Consider the following 15,744-nt stretch of genomic DNA (forward strand, 5'->3'; position numbering starts at 1 on the left):
CTTTCACAAAAATGCCACAACAATTGATTAAAGTTTGTGGTTGGGACGTAAGAATGTGGAAAAGTTTTGCAAGCCACTGTGACCCCAACTAGACTTGCACCCTCATACATTACACAGTTCTTGACAATAGAAGCATGATCAGACCCTTGAATTGTCAACACCGTCAGTGTATTCTAAATTCACTGTGTCCTGTGCAGATGCTAATAAATTCCACCTCCAGCTTCTCTTTACAGGTACAGCATGGAGTTCACTCGCACTCAAAGGCTATGCGTGTTCGATTTCCCTTTTGTACTACTACACTAGTTCTTGAAGTAGTTGGCAGAGTAAACTTTTTCTATTGTGAATGAAGGTTGCTGTATGCTATAAATCAAAGAAGGTAAGGGCCTCATGACAGAACAACAAACGCGTATTGCGTTTACTTTTATTAAAGATTTATCAGGGTATTCAAGTCTTATGTTGACTTTTCCTCACATAGCATGGTATTGGACATCAATTATTAAATGCTCCACTTCACCAAATACAACTTGCAGTGAAGGACAAAAACTGCAGAGGAAATCATAAAACATGTTTTTATTGTTTTTTCCACATCACCTTTTTCATGTTTATTATTTCAACTTTCATGTTGTGGAGGGAGGGGGGAGGCGTTCTATGCCTGTGGGCCATCCAGAGCCGAAGATAGTGCGAGGGATAAAACGTAACTTCAAAAAAACAAAACATGAACATCAGTGGTTGTCGGTAAAGGGTGAATTACTTCAATTTTATACAATTGAATTACTTCAATTACTTCGAAATGGTAGCACTTGAGAAAGTTAAGGACATCTGTGAATAAAAATGTATCCTACACATGAAAATTACCTTACCTCTTGACAGTAAATAAACTGTAAAAATTCCATTGAACCGAGAAACATTAAACTAACAGCAATGTTGAAATGTGATTTAGCTTCAAGGCCACATAGAAAGTCAAAAATTAAGGGACAAATTGATTGCGCTCTCCTTTTTCTCTGCTCTTTTCAATGGGTGACGGGAGCCGGGACAGACTTATTGTTCAGTAACAGTTACAACTACAGAGAGTATGTTGGTGCACATTACTTAAAATTACAGTAAAACAAAGAGTACCCACCTAACCTGTCGTCAAAACGTCAAAACTGCTGTAATAAGGGAAAAAAACTCAAATGGAACAATATATATACATAAAAAAAAAAAAATGCATTGGATGAGGTTTAGACCAATCATTGATAACTTTAAACGAGAAATAAAGACTGAGTGTGAGACTTATTTTAAAAGGCTGCATAGAGAGGTCATAAATATTAGCTGGAAACTTTTTTTAAAAACATGCACGCACAGGCAAGGGCCTATAGAACTCTTATGAGATTTTCAATTTGTGAAAGAAATATCCAAGCAGAAGCTCTAGCTTCTTTGAACCTTATCTTTATTTGCTTGCACCACAAACCTGCCAAATTATCTTGTCAACGGACAACCATCACGTTTTTGGTGTTGAATAATGGCACCACTTTCTGAAGCCATTGTAAAGAAATATTTTTTGATCCCTACCGATTATTACAGATGTATTAAACATAATCTCCGGCTCCGTTTTAGAATGTAGTGATTTCACCTGAACTCAATACATTTAGGTAAACTTCTTAAAAATCCATAATAAAAGTCCATTAATGTGGCATGCCTGAACAGATTGTTTATCCCTGAGACTGATGAAGGCACAATGCAACATTTCTGCAGCTTGGTTTGTTGTCAGTGAGAGGAACTGGTGTCCATTAAATGTCCCTTTAGTCGAAATCTGGCATGCACTTAAACCACTTTGCAACGTGGCCATGACTCTTCGCCTGCCTCCCTTTGTCAGAGGGCAGGAGGCTGTCCACGTAATGGCCGTATTCTGTTATAGCATCTTCGACTCGTGTGATGTACAGCCAGCTCACAATCACGCCGAAAAACTGCGGGGAGCCAAATCAGTAATTAGTGCAAGGACGTTAAAATTAAAGAAGCTATAAGACTCCCGACAGATTTATAATTCTCAATTTTGCGGCAATTTACCCAATGCTAAGAAGTTACATAAAAGCCACACAAAATAAAGATTATGACAGCAATCCATGAAATAGAATGTAATATCCATTGGACTTTGCTGTTTGAGGATTTCTTGAGCCATCATTGGACCATCAATTGCCGTACATAAACTAATTATGTTGGTTTAATCCTATAAAGACAAGTATAATAGAGTATTTTTCCTGTTAATTGACAGAAATTGGCCTCAAATCCCCAACATAGAAGCAGGCAACTTTCCCCAAACAGACTCTACCAGTGAGTCACATGGCAGAGCTTTCTTTATGATTTAGAGTAAGTCCATGGGATGATACCTGAGGCAGCAGGATGCCCAGCAGTAGAGCAGCCATATACTTGTAGTTGTCCATTAGCCAGATGAAGAAGGCGTCTGTACAGCCTCGGATGTGAATGACATCGACTAAATCCAAACGCTAAAAACAAGGGGAGAAAAATACAATTAAAGAAGAGAAAAATCATCTGGACATCTATGCCCCTGCCAGTCAAACACTGCCAGCTCAGCTCTTCATATGGTGGCCTTGAGGTACTCGACTCCCTACAACAGATGCAGAGACTGGACAAGAAAGGAATGTACTTACAATCGCAACGTGTCTGGGTCCCGCACTGATGGTAAATACATTTCTCCTGCATTTCAACTCCAGTCTCAGGCCTCTTCTTTCAACTCTCTCTCTGACTATTTTCTACAACACGTTGCATAATTCATTCACTCCACAACTGGTGATAGTGAGGTACTAGCACAGATGCCCTGGTGTAGACCGACAGAAGCAAGCAATCTGCGACGTCACATCGACCCCTCGGACTAATCCCTCATGTGCACACCACATCCATGTAAGCCGAGGACACAGCAACAGCAATCGATTCTCCTCCAACCACTAAGACACTATGAGGTGAAAAGCAGTCCTCTGACAATAACGGTTTAAAATTGATTTGAAGAAAAGCACAATACATTTTTGAAAAGCTGTTTCGGGGAAACAGCGGGGGCCTGGTGACCACCACAAAGCAGAGCTGGCTTACCTCTTTCTCCAGCACTTTGTAACCGCACAGCGTGTTGGCCACTTCATTCGGCTACAACAGAGACAAGGAATCGAGATTAACAAAAAAGATGATTAACAAACAAGATGATTAACAAACAAGATGATTAACAAACAAGATGATTAACAAACAAGATGATTAACAAAGATGAACAGCAAATATTATTATCGTCAGCACACTATTGGAAATATTACGCATTTCATACAGTCACATAAACAGCCAGATACAAAAGTACTTTACATGTAGCTTGACTTGTTTGAAGTATACATACATTGAACTGAAATGACTCGTTATTGCCGCCGCCGATTCTCACAATGATTTTTTTTGTTCTAACAATTATATTATGACCTGAATAATCACAATAATTGATGAATCAAATAATCTTGACATCTCTAGTGAATATATGTTTGAATGCATTTGTTAAACTAGCCATTACATATTCAAAAACAGGGACATTCGCATACTACTTTAAATATCATAAGCCTCCGCATGCCATCTGGAACGAACAAGTGAGTGAAGAAGAATAATGTCAAATTAAATGCATGAATTCATTATGTGTAGATTATACAAAGTGGATATTACAATGGTTTATGGAGTCGTTATTAATCTAATTTAAATATAAAGATGCAATGATATTTGATTTAAAAACATTTTTACAGTCCAGATCAGTTTCCAAGGCAACAGTTGTCAGCCACTATGGCCCACGGATCAGAGTCACGGTGCAGTCTTAGGCAGATGAGGTGCTGTGGGTTTCAACTAAAAATCTCTTCAAACACTTGACTTCAAATCAGGCTACAGAGGACGAGAATATTTTCTTTTTGGACACATTGACTGTAGTATAAAATGAGGCTCCTTGTATGGGCACAGCAACAGTAGAAATATTAAGATTAGACGAGATTGAATATGGAGTAAACACATACATTATCCAAATTAACCCAAAACACAATGCACACGATGTATTTCTCGTTTCTGGACAGACTCTGCACACCTGACTGGGCAACAGGTGCATACGGGGGAAGGCACTCTGCTGGAAGAAACTTGTGTTACTCCAATCGTTTCAATATTTAATGTCAATTTAAGCATATTGTTCTATGAAGATGACGCAAAATTATATGATTTACCCAAAAATGTTCCCTCTATAGCTGTGCCTCTCTTCACAAAAGGAACTGAAGGAAGGTGCGTCCCAATTCTATAAAACACTATGTTGTGTTTGTGTGGGTGAAAACTGCTTTGGCCTGTGCCTAAGCAGGAGAACAATGGCACTAATAAGAATTATACTATATTTAGAATATGTCCATTTGAATTTTGAGTAATAAATACTAATTGTGTTTGATAAAGATTGGTTAAATACAAATATACAAACCTTGGTGGTGATACAACAGGTGTAGGGAACTCCACAGGCCAAAGGACCCGGAGCAGAGCAGTTGTGGTACATGTTGACTTCCCAGTCTTTGAACTCCTGACCTCCACAACACTCAAACTGGGAGAAGACATAACATTGATTATGTGTAAACGATGAGACAAGGGCACAAAGAAAAGCACAAGTAAACAAGCTCATTCCACAGTCGGATGAATGCCAAACACATTTGCTGCCAAAATAAGACAAGTTGAATAATTGCGGCTCTTTTGAACTTGTTTTAAATACGTCATGGAAATCAATACCCAACTGATTATTCATACAGGAAGAAAGGAGTGATGAGCAATGCTAATTCACATAATGTTGCACAATCTACTCTATATAATGAATTTAGTGACACACACACACACACACACACACACACACACACACAGGAAATGAACTTAGTAAGAAAGGCTGATGCATGAATATATGAATGTTTATGAGGCTGCTCTTTGACAGGCATGTCATCAGCGTGCCAACACCACACGGGGGGGGGCAGACACTCATTATTGGTTCCAGAAATGAAACACAGAAACGCACACATGTGCAGCAAAACACTGACAAACAAATTAATCTGTTTACAGACACTTGCCTAACAGCAAACAAGATTTCCAAACATTAAAGCAAATTTCAGATTATAAGTATGATCTTCATTTAAATGTAAGGTTTTCAGTTTAAGCTCAAAACAGTGGAAACACAAAATTTAAATGATCAAATTGGCAAAAGTTCAAATTGTGAATTTCACATTTTGTGAATTTCACATCTTCCAACAAATTCCAATATGATTTAAACAATTACATAACAAATGTATCGGACCTAACTTTTCAACGAATAAACTGACAAAGTTAAATTGATGAGCAAATTAATCTCTAACCTCCAGTAATGTATTAAACGAGTCAGTTGCACAAAGGCTAAGGCCTTTGTGCAACTGACTCAGACAATATAGGAGAATATAAATCAATCCTATGTCAGTCTTTGCTATTGCACAAAACTGAAGTGCAATGGTTGAACCTGAGCTGTGCCTGACTAACCAGGTCGATAATGGGCTCACAGACAGCTGAGTGTGGACTGCAATCCACAAGTCTATACACACTGTCATTTTTAACCAATGGGATGTCTACAAGCGGATACTTAATTAAGACATAAGCATTGTATTCTAATTATACTGTTCAAGTTTGAGACCCATGTTTTGTCAGGCCCCATTACTTCAGTTTGAGCAGGTACTTTTACAACAAAACCATCACACACACAATGTTGGGCAGATTGTTGTACAGATTTATGTGGAAGACGGGCCCGTCAGCTCTAATTCGAGTCACTGTCTGTACAAACAAAACAACAGACAGAAAAGTTGTTCGATGCAATAAGTCTGAGTCAAGCTATTTTTATTATGTATTTGTTGGTCTGTAATGATCTGAACTGCGTGATTGCATAAGTGCGTTTATGATACTGTAATTAGCTGTATTTCATTGCGATTCAACCCGTTTCACCTCTTTTTGTGTACAATAAAAGAGATTATATATATTTTAGTCTTTGAACTAGATGCAGTTTATGGAATATTTATACATCGCAAGTCATACCTCTTTCTGAACAAAATCCATGATGTTCTTGAAGTCCAAGTCGTCATAGTAGTTTTTAATGCCCCGTCTGATGTTCCTATTAAATAAATTCACCGTCTGCATGAAGAAAATGAACAGAAACAATCAGTATGATAATGTGGCATGGAGGGTCAACTGCCATTTCATTAAACTGCAATGAAACAGCTGATCTACTGCAATATGCACCAAGTGTAAGAAACCATCAAATTAGTCAAGGTGACTGATCCAATCAACTGAAAAATTGAAAGATGACTTTTTAACATGGCCCAGCTGTCAGTCACAATCTGTTGCAGCACCTCATTTTGCCACAACTAAAGTAAATAAAAACAGATGCTCCATCGGGTTCAATTTGCCGTTTTAAAAGGTTCACCATGTACGGTAACATTTCTGCTCGTCTTCATGGAGAGAAGTTACCATTCAGATGCGTGGAGAGGCCGGAATCACTGGAAAAATACACGCATTGGAATGTAATGCATTTTAAATGCAATTTTTATTCAAAGAAAACAGGCATAATTGAACAGTTGCAAGACAGATAAGTTTAATGCCATACTGTGGAACATCTCAGCCAAAGCAAAAATGTCTCCATAAAGATAAGCAAGTGGCAGGTCCTATCCTTAAATATCTAAACACCACACTATTGTGCAGTATCTACTTTTATCAAATAAAATCATTAGTGTGTTAGAGAAGGAATTTGTTTCGAGTTAATGTTGTAGTTATGTTTTTATTTCTCCACATTATTCAAAGTCTCTGGTGCACCCAGGCTACGGCACATGTTCACACTGACTAGATTACTAAGTCATCATTACTGTATTGTACAAGGATGTTATTGAACACTGTGTTAATGTAAAATAAATTAAACATACGTGTTCACATAATGTGAAAACTACATTTTCAAATCCATCGTCCAATGACACAGCATGCAAAAGTCAAGATTATTATACAATTAAAAATGATATGTGTGTCCAAGAGGCTGCATAAGTAGACCATGTTTAATGAATAGTTTTGTACTACTATAATTTTAATTCAGCCTTTTTGTAAAAACAACATGTACAAGAAGTACAGTATGTTATTTAGGCATCTTGCCAAATGTGTTGTAACACATTTTAAAGTGCGATTTACTGTAGAAGAAAATATTATACGATAAATTATATTAAAGAGCCCATTATACTGTAACTAAAACACGATGGAGTAAACGCCTTTTCAGATGAACTTGAAATAGCAAAATGTAACAATCTACTTCAGCTAAACTATAATCAAACAGACACATAAAATAGTCAACCCTATACAGCTCAAATGGCTACAAGTCCCACATACTGTACTTTTGTCAGAGCTTCATTTGGTCCTATTAAACTTAACCCAAACCAGCTTTCAAAGAGACCCGTGTACAAACCAGGCTAGACTATGGCCACTTTATACATCCCTTTTCACAATCTATTAACAAGAAAAAATAATGAGGATCTTAAACCATTATAACCATTACAGCTAATTGTGCTGTGGGTCGATAACTGCATCCGAGACATACAACTTCTTTAAGCAACTAAGAACCACCTACAGCATTCTCATTTTGCATCTAAAATATCTAAAGCAGACCTATGGCTAGAGCTGGGTTTCGATTCAAATTTCAAGAATCGATTAGATTCCGATTTTCATGTTTCAAAATATTTTTTTTCCGATTTCTCAGATCCCATCCGATTCGCTCCGATTTCGATTTGATTTCCGATTCGATCCGATTTCGATTCGATCAAAGGGTTAATATTATTAAAAATGAAAAATGTATTTGAACCGTTTCCTTCACTTCATGACTGTGTAGAGAAGGAACATATTAAAACTAGTATTATATCAATATTAAACAGCAAATCTTACAAGTATTGGTAGTTATTGATGGCTGGAAGACTGATGAAAAGGTTAAGGGTCAATCTACCGTCAAGAAAGATAATCCAGGAGTCCTGAATTATCTTTCTTGAAGGTAGATTGACGTTCACTGAGGGAAATGTAGAAACGAATTTTAATTTAAAAAACGTAAGAAATCGATAATCGGCCATTAATATGCAAATCGATTAAAAATCGGAAAATCTATTATTTCAACCCAGCTCTACCTATGGCATAGTGAGAGCAATAAAAAAACTATTATTGATGATGTGGAAACAGAAACCAGAGTAAACGTAACACAAAAGCAAGCATTGTCTCTGAATATCGTTCAGTAATGTTCAAGAACATCTCAATAAGCAATTATAAACCTTATCGCAATTTGTCTCCATCTGAAGAATCTTTACAATATAAACTTAGAGCTGAATTAGTACCATTACTAATCTACTCACCAAGTACTCATCCATAATCATTTTAATGACTGCAGCAGATAGTAACATCTGCCCAAAGAAAAGGGAACGCAGAGGCCCTGATTGTCAAGGACTCACCTGGTTGTGGAAAACCAGCGCCAATATCCCTCCCAGCAGCTCCAGGATCAGGCACGCCGCCAACGTGTACATAAACTGCAATATATATATATATATATATATCAATATCAATAAAGATATATATATATATATATATATATATATATATATATATATATATATATATATATATATATAAAGAGATATATATATATATATATATATATATATATAAAGAGATATATATATATATATATAGATATATATATATATATATATATATATATATATATATATATATATAGATATATATATATATATATATATATATATATAGATATATATATATATATATATATATATATATATATATATATATATATATATATATATATATATATATATATATATATATATATATATATATATATATATATATATATATATATATATATATATATATATATATATATATATATATATATATATATATATATAACGCTTCATCAGTATCATGCCATATAATATTATTGAAATGACATTACAACAAACTGTACTTACCACCTTTAGCAGAGTTAGATGGTCCCTCAATGAAGCCAAAATGCCAATAAACGATACAACAAACATGAGGATGCCCAGGAGGATCAGGATAACCGCTGGCGCCAAAAACACTCCCTCTAGTGTCTTGTAGCGCTGCCGCTCTATCTCTGCATGTATGCCTATAGCCAGGATACAGCCACCTATGAGCTGCAAGCAAAAAGAAAATAGAATTTTAGAAGCAAGCAAGAATTGCTCAAGAAATAGCCATAATGTGGAACCATCCGTCGAGCACTTTGCCCTCACAAATTGGGACTTCTGGTGGTCCCAAGAGTCTCTAAAAGCACAGTAGGTGCTGGAAAGGTCATAAAAGCAGTTTGCTCTGTGTCAAATGCAGAGATGTGTACTCAGGCCTGGTGTAAGTTTTACGCTGCCCTAGAAGCAACTATGCTGGGGAAGTATGGCAGCTTGAACACTATCCTCCGCTTCTGACTACTTTCCCCATCAACAATATTTACCATTTTATTTTACCCGTGTCTGTTCGTTACTGTTCACATCTTTTTCTCCTTCTTCCATTCCCCTCGGGGGATGCTCCTCAACTTTCTCTACTTTCTACTCTAGATGAACAGTTCTTCATCTGCCTTGAAGAATTAGTTCTCCTCCTGAGTGGTTCCGACTCCACTGTCCATCTGCAAACTGAAATGCGTCCTCCTGTCCGTCCAAACAAGTAGGATCTTTCCTTTACTGTGGAACTCAGAGGTTTCTACTTGATTCAAAAACTGCATTTTGTGTTTCCTTGTGTTGTCTTTGACTAATATTTAAATTAGTTTGATTTGAAACATTTGTATGACAAACATGCAAAAAAGAAGAAGAAAAGAAAACAGGATCCAACACTTTTTCACACCACTGTAGCGTTTGTGCATTTCTGGGAGATACGGATGAGGGTGTCTTTTCTTCTCTTTAGTATGAAATGAGCTGTTGAGAGACTAATTACAGTCCAATTACTGCAACTACTGCAATTATGTCAGGTTAGAATAGAGTCAATAGACCATTGCAAATAAACTTTTGGCTTTTTTACTTAGAGGTTCTCATAAATAAGACACTGCTGGTAGATGAATACATTTTAAGCAAGTCTTTCCCTTGTACGTAGGGGTGGGCAATATTGACAAAAAATAATATCCATTTGTTTGGATTATGTTGGTAAAACAATATTCTAACAAAGCATCAGGATGGGAATGTGCTGAAATATGAATGTAAATGTCTTGGTTGAAGCACAAAACGTGAATCGACCATAAAAATCAACCAGAAAAGGGCAGAGATGTCACGTTAACTATATTTGGAAGATTACATTAGATGTTTCTGTTTAATTCATTTTTAATCATCTCTTTTTGCTGCAATTTTTTATGTTGTATTTATCTACTCGTATCAATTTACACATCTCCATAACCACAATTAATACATCATCCGTTTTCTGATATATCTCCCACACGTAATTGTAAGTATTTTATTATAAAAAGGGATGAATGCACTGATACCCGTATCAGATATCGGTTTCAATCCTGGAAAAAAAAAAAAAAAAAAAAAAAAAAAAATAGTAATAATATTCTGGTTGTTTGGGAGACAACTTACTGTCCAATCTTCCCCCAGAATGTCTCATAATGTTTGAACAATATTAAGCTTTTCTGTAGTTACTTTGTGGATAAATATTTGAAGTATCAATATCGATATCAGAACTGAAAAAGCTGGTTCTCTTTTAGTTCCCCAAGCAGACAAGCGATCATATTTAAAATGGAAAGTTTAATCTTTAAACAAAAAAAATGAGGTATTGTATATGCGTTTGTATAATATCTAATGTAAACCAAAACTAACTAAACTAAAAGAAAATAAGCAAATGACTGTTACTGAATGTGCACAGTAAAGAAAATCTTCATATTTCACATGAATCAGCGCCGACATTAGTCATCAAGTCATTATACAGGACGCCCACTGCCCACATTGCAATGGTGTAAGAATAGGTTAAAAGGAGAGAAAAGCCACAAAGGCCCTTCAACTATTGTGTGCTTTACTCCATTCTCCGATCAATGGATTTAAAATCTATTAGAATTGTGCTTAAGCATGCCTTAAATGTCTCAGTTGATCGGTGGTCTATTGCACAAGTAAGACTGAAACACAAACGCACAGAAATATCCATTTTTCAATACCTATCTAGCTTTTTGACACTCGTTATTTTAAAACAAGCTACTAATCTAACTTTCAAAACAATAATTGCCATATCATATTGGAGCCCACCTCAACTACCCGTGTTTAGGTAGTCTGTTTTTACTCATAGCACTGGGTTTAGGTGATAGGGACAGTGAAGTAAACATTTCTGTCTTTAACGGGCTCTTAACTGTGGCCTTCCCTCGTCACCTCACTATTTCAACTTGTGGAAGTCGTTGTCTGTCACCAAGAGTTGTGAACACAGTTTATAGACCTAAGGCTGTGCTTCCCTACATGTCCCTGATCCCTATTATATGTAATAGGACCATATTAGGAGAAGACTTAATCGTTTTAAACACATAACTATGAGAAATACAAACAATACTAATTTAAGATATAAACAGAGCCATGATGGTGTAAATTGATATTTTGGTGGGCATCTCCTTTCCCTGAATACTGTGACCAGTGACAACCATGACTAACTGTACGCATTATTTACTAGTCACAAAAATATAAGGCTCACTATGAAATAACAAAATGCTAACATAATTCAACAATCTATATGCTATGAAATGTTTGAATATTTGTTTAATTAATTACATGCTGTTTGTCTGATCTAGGAATTACCACAACATTTTTGTTTACATTTTATTCAAACAGTCATCATGCTGCCCACATTTTGAGATCATGAGACCAGGAGGAACAGAAACCACAGCTCTTGTGAGCGTTCTTGACCTGCAAGGGCCTGTTGCGATCAAAACTTCTCCAATTAAGGAGCAGCAGCAAAATGGCTGACATTGATGCACGAGAGAACTGAAGGCAGTTCTCGTAGGTGTTTTGATATTGTAGTTTAAATTGGCCTGCCCTTGACAGAAAATGCACAGTTGCACAGTTAGTCTGTTCCACAGTTGAATGTCTGGCGCATTTGACCCGTGGGCAGACTAGTCCTCAGGTGTCATCTTCAAAAGCTCATCTGGCTTAAAACGTCTAACCATTTAAAAGCTAAAACAATTATGGTTTCCCATGAAGGCCATATTTTAATCCAGGCGCATGGCGGACTGGCAGACCAACGCGATCATAAGTGTAACAAATGCTCATAAGCAAACTTCTGTAAAATATAAGCTACTAGGGCTGCAACGATTACTCAATTACAAAAAAGCTTTGATTGTAATTTTATTGCCTTGATGACTAGTTTAATTGACATATTGAATTAAAAACACGTGAATCTGTGGCGTGCGGCGCACACAGAACAACTTGTGGCGCTTTTGTTTTACACAGAGCTTATTCTGCACATACCTGCAGCAACTAAAGCACAGTAGAGGAGAGAGCGGAGTGTTTTAACTCACGAGTGCGACAGGAAAGAGTTTTGTTGTGTGAAAGAGTCCGTGTGGTGAGCTGCAACTCTGACGGGGTGAAGACACGGAGGCTAAAGTGAACTGAACGCGGAACTAATGCTGCAAAATGACCAAATGTAAAAGACCAATGATCCCTGGTGTTCAAAACACCAGGGATCATTGGTCTCAGAGCTTTACAAACACATTTCTTATTTTAAGGCTACTGTAACAATCCAAAAACAGTTTGGTGACAAGTTAATTAGTCCTTTATGTGTATATTCTTTATATATAAACAGAACAGTTTGGACTGGTGAAGTGAAATATTGCTGTTTTGGGGACAAACTTATGCGAAAATAAGAATAAAATGTGTTATTTTAAGCAGAAACTCCTTATTGGTTTAATACTTTAAACTATAACATTTATTTAAAAAATAGGGGTGAGGAGCTCGGCCACACGGGGGGAGCTCGGAGTAGAGCCGCTGCTCCTCCACGTCGAGAGGAGCCAGCTGAGGTGGCTCGGGCATCTGTTCCGGATGCCTCCTGGGCGCCTCCCTCGGGAGGTGTTTCAGGCATGTCCCACCGGGAAGAGGCCCCGGGGAAGACCCAGGACACGCTGGAGAGACTATGTCTCTTGGCTGGCCTGGGAACGCCTCGGGATCCTCCCGGAGGAGTTAGAGGAAGTGTCTGGGGAGGAGGAAGTCTGGGAGTCCCTGCTCAGACTGCTGCCCCCACGACCCGGCCCCGGATAAAGTGGCAGAAAATGGATGGATTTATGTAAAAAAATATTGAATATGTTTTTTAATAGTTTATGAATGTAGAAAAAAAATTAACCAATAGATTCATAGATCAATCAATGACTAAAATAGTTGATAGCTGCAGCCCTGTAGGCTACAGAAGTCTATTATTTAATTCATTAATGTCTCTGTTATTATGGACACAAGTGTGAACGCCTATTCCAAAAGTTAAGACCATTTTTTAAAAGATCTGAGCTGAAAAAACATAGGTGCCAAAACATCACAGAAAAATCTATATGGCCAAATTTCCACGAATGTAAATGGAACCTGGAACAATCTCTTACTGTACAAACAGGAATTGGATCATGTCTTTATCACTCTGAAAGTAGCAGCAGCAGCAGTTTAACAACATCCTGTCCAGTAAATGTCGGCCAAGTGAAGAACAATGCACCAATAGGCTTTGAAATAATAGGCCAATTAACATTTTGGCAAAGGAGGTATATATAAAGAGGAAAAGCTGTTTACAACATGAACTATTTTAAAGCATCTTCCTGTTGTGGAGGTGGTTCACCCCAACAGCTCAGTGGAATCCTCCTGGGCTTCAGTAATAAGCATCTGTATTTGAATTATACATATTTTGAGAAGAGTAAAAACATATAAACTGTTCACCTTGTTATCACTCTTGCATAATGCACAACCATAAGCCGTTGGTTGGCTTCTTGTGTAATTCTGTTTAATGCCAATCAACCCTCTGTTGGTTCAGATATACAGTCTGTTCTCTCAGGAGCAGCAGCTGGGCTGTCAGTGAGACAATTAATCCATCCTCTTTGGCTTTACTTAGAAATTTCAATTTTAATTAATTTGTTACAGCAAGATGCCTATTCTTTGATACAGCCGTCTGATTTCATTTCTGTCAAGAAAAACTAACAATGATCAGACCAAATCTCAGTGTTTCCTATTATATAATAGTTAGTTCTGTACTTGAACCAAGTTTACAAAATATTGTTGATATTAAATGTAATGAATAATAGGCTACATCAAATTAAATAGGTTAAATGGTGAACTCCGCATGTTCCAAATGAGACTAAACTAAAAGGCTATGAGTGAAGCCACCATTATTGTGTAAACTGTAAACAACCAGTGACTCATGTGAGTGGCAATAACAGCAGACAAAGCAGTTTACAATTGTACATCCAAGCTGCATTTGAAGTGGACACTATAAACGCTCCTTACTCTGAACTTTAGTGTACTTCTGGATCAAACAGGTAGAGCACATGGAAGTGTGACAGAGCAAAGGTAGAAGGTGTGGCCTGTTTACAACATTCTTTGCAACAAACGAGGAACTAATAGTCTAGTAAACCAAAATAAATCATTATTTCAAGATTAATAACAAGAATCTGTATTTTAGGCTAAAACGACATGATTGGTCCAATTTTGTGAGCGCTTACTCGATGTAACACGCGCACGCGCACGCACGCACACACACGCACACAATCGATCCCCACCGACATTGTTTTGACTGAAGCGGTTAAAAATGACTTGCCCAGAAGACGATCGCGTAGAAACACAAGAGGAACTTGAGGCACACGTAGGAGAATTTGTGGCAGTAGCGAATGTCCTCACTGCTGGACATGATGGCAGTCTCTGTAGAGCGATGTCAGCGGGATCTGCACGATCTGCCTCGCTCTGTTTTCACTCCGCACTTCCGCGTTGTCGTCACGAGCACACCTGGGAGCGCGCGACTGGTTGAAGGATGAGCACGCGCGCGATGTGGCTTCCGTTGTAGTTGTTGCGACATAGAAATGATTGAACTGTCCGTATCATAGCTGGATGAGTCTGTGGACGGTGCTGGGGACAAGACAGTGACGAACATCCAAACCCGAGGCCACATGATTTTTTTGAACTAGACTTTTAAGGCAAGAACGATACAAACTAAACAACTATGTTAAAACTGGTTGGTTTATGATCAAGGTTTTATACCAAACAGCGCCGACCTGAGATTGAACACGATGACTGAAACTAACAAGGAACTGCAGACTATTTTTGACAGTATCCTTCCATTAAATTTCAGAACTATGTATTTGGGCCTCAAAACTACTGCCATGGACACAATCATGGATATCTGAATATACTCCTGGCAGCAGTGGGGTGGGGGATCGATGACAAACAGTGCGATATCAATGCTGGACTGACATTATGATTAACATACGGAAAAGGTAAAAAAAAACACAAAAAAATCATAATTGAACATGGAAAAATTTGACAGACTCTAGACTAAATGGGACGTTTATTTTGGACTATGTGTGCCTTATTATTATTAATATTTTTTTAAACATTTGATTTATTCTCTCTGATCTTTGTTCGTCTCTTGTTTTTGCGAGAATGTAGCACGATTAAACACTCAAATGCCTGCAAGATTACAGAAGTGAAAATAGAAAATACAATTAAAGTT

At 37.3% G+C, this 15,744-nt stretch overlaps 1 protein-coding gene across 1 annotated transcript; it reads right to left on the reverse strand.

The window, feature by feature from the left end:
• Positions 1-1,274: 1,274 nt before the first annotated feature.
• Positions 1,275-14,992, reverse strand: tspan15 (tetraspanin 15). The gene is made up of 8 exons (XM_072465670.1): positions 14,836-14,992; positions 9,051-9,236; positions 8,511-8,585; positions 6,079-6,174; positions 4,466-4,582; positions 3,085-3,135; positions 2,367-2,483; positions 1,275-1,946 (listed from the first exon to the last, which is right to left on the reverse strand). Exons 1-8 carry the CDS (start codon positions 14,923-14,925, stop codon positions 1,782-1,784), a joined length of 897 nt encoding a protein of 298 aa, XP_072321771.1. The 5' UTR covers positions 14,926-14,992; the 3' UTR covers positions 1,275-1,781.
• Between the last annotated feature and the right edge of the window lie 752 nt (positions 14,993-15,744).

Source organism: Eucyclogobius newberryi, unplaced genomic scaffold (genome assembly GCF_026437365.1).
Source record: "Eucyclogobius newberryi isolate DKJ021-1_F unplaced genomic scaffold, fEucNew1.0.hap1 SCAF_5, whole genome shotgun sequence".
In the NCBI taxonomy this organism is placed as follows: domain Eukaryota; kingdom Metazoa; phylum Chordata; class Actinopteri; order Gobiiformes; family Gobiidae; genus Eucyclogobius; species Eucyclogobius newberryi.

Excerpts from the sequence above, each read along its gene's own strand:
- tspan15 (XM_072465670.1), bottom strand. The coding sequence starts at position 14,925 with ATGTCCAGCAGTGAGGACATTCGCTACTGCCACAAATTCTCCTACGTG. Across the intron at positions 3,136-4,465 it reads CCTGTTGTATCACCACCAAG|CCGAATGAAGTGGCCAACAC; the intron begins GTTTGTATATTT and ends TCTCTGTTGTAG. Across the intron at positions 2,484-3,084 it reads ACAAAGTGCTGGAGAAAGAG|CGTTTGGATTTAGTCGATGT; the intron begins GTAAGCCAGCTC and ends CCTTGTTTTTAG.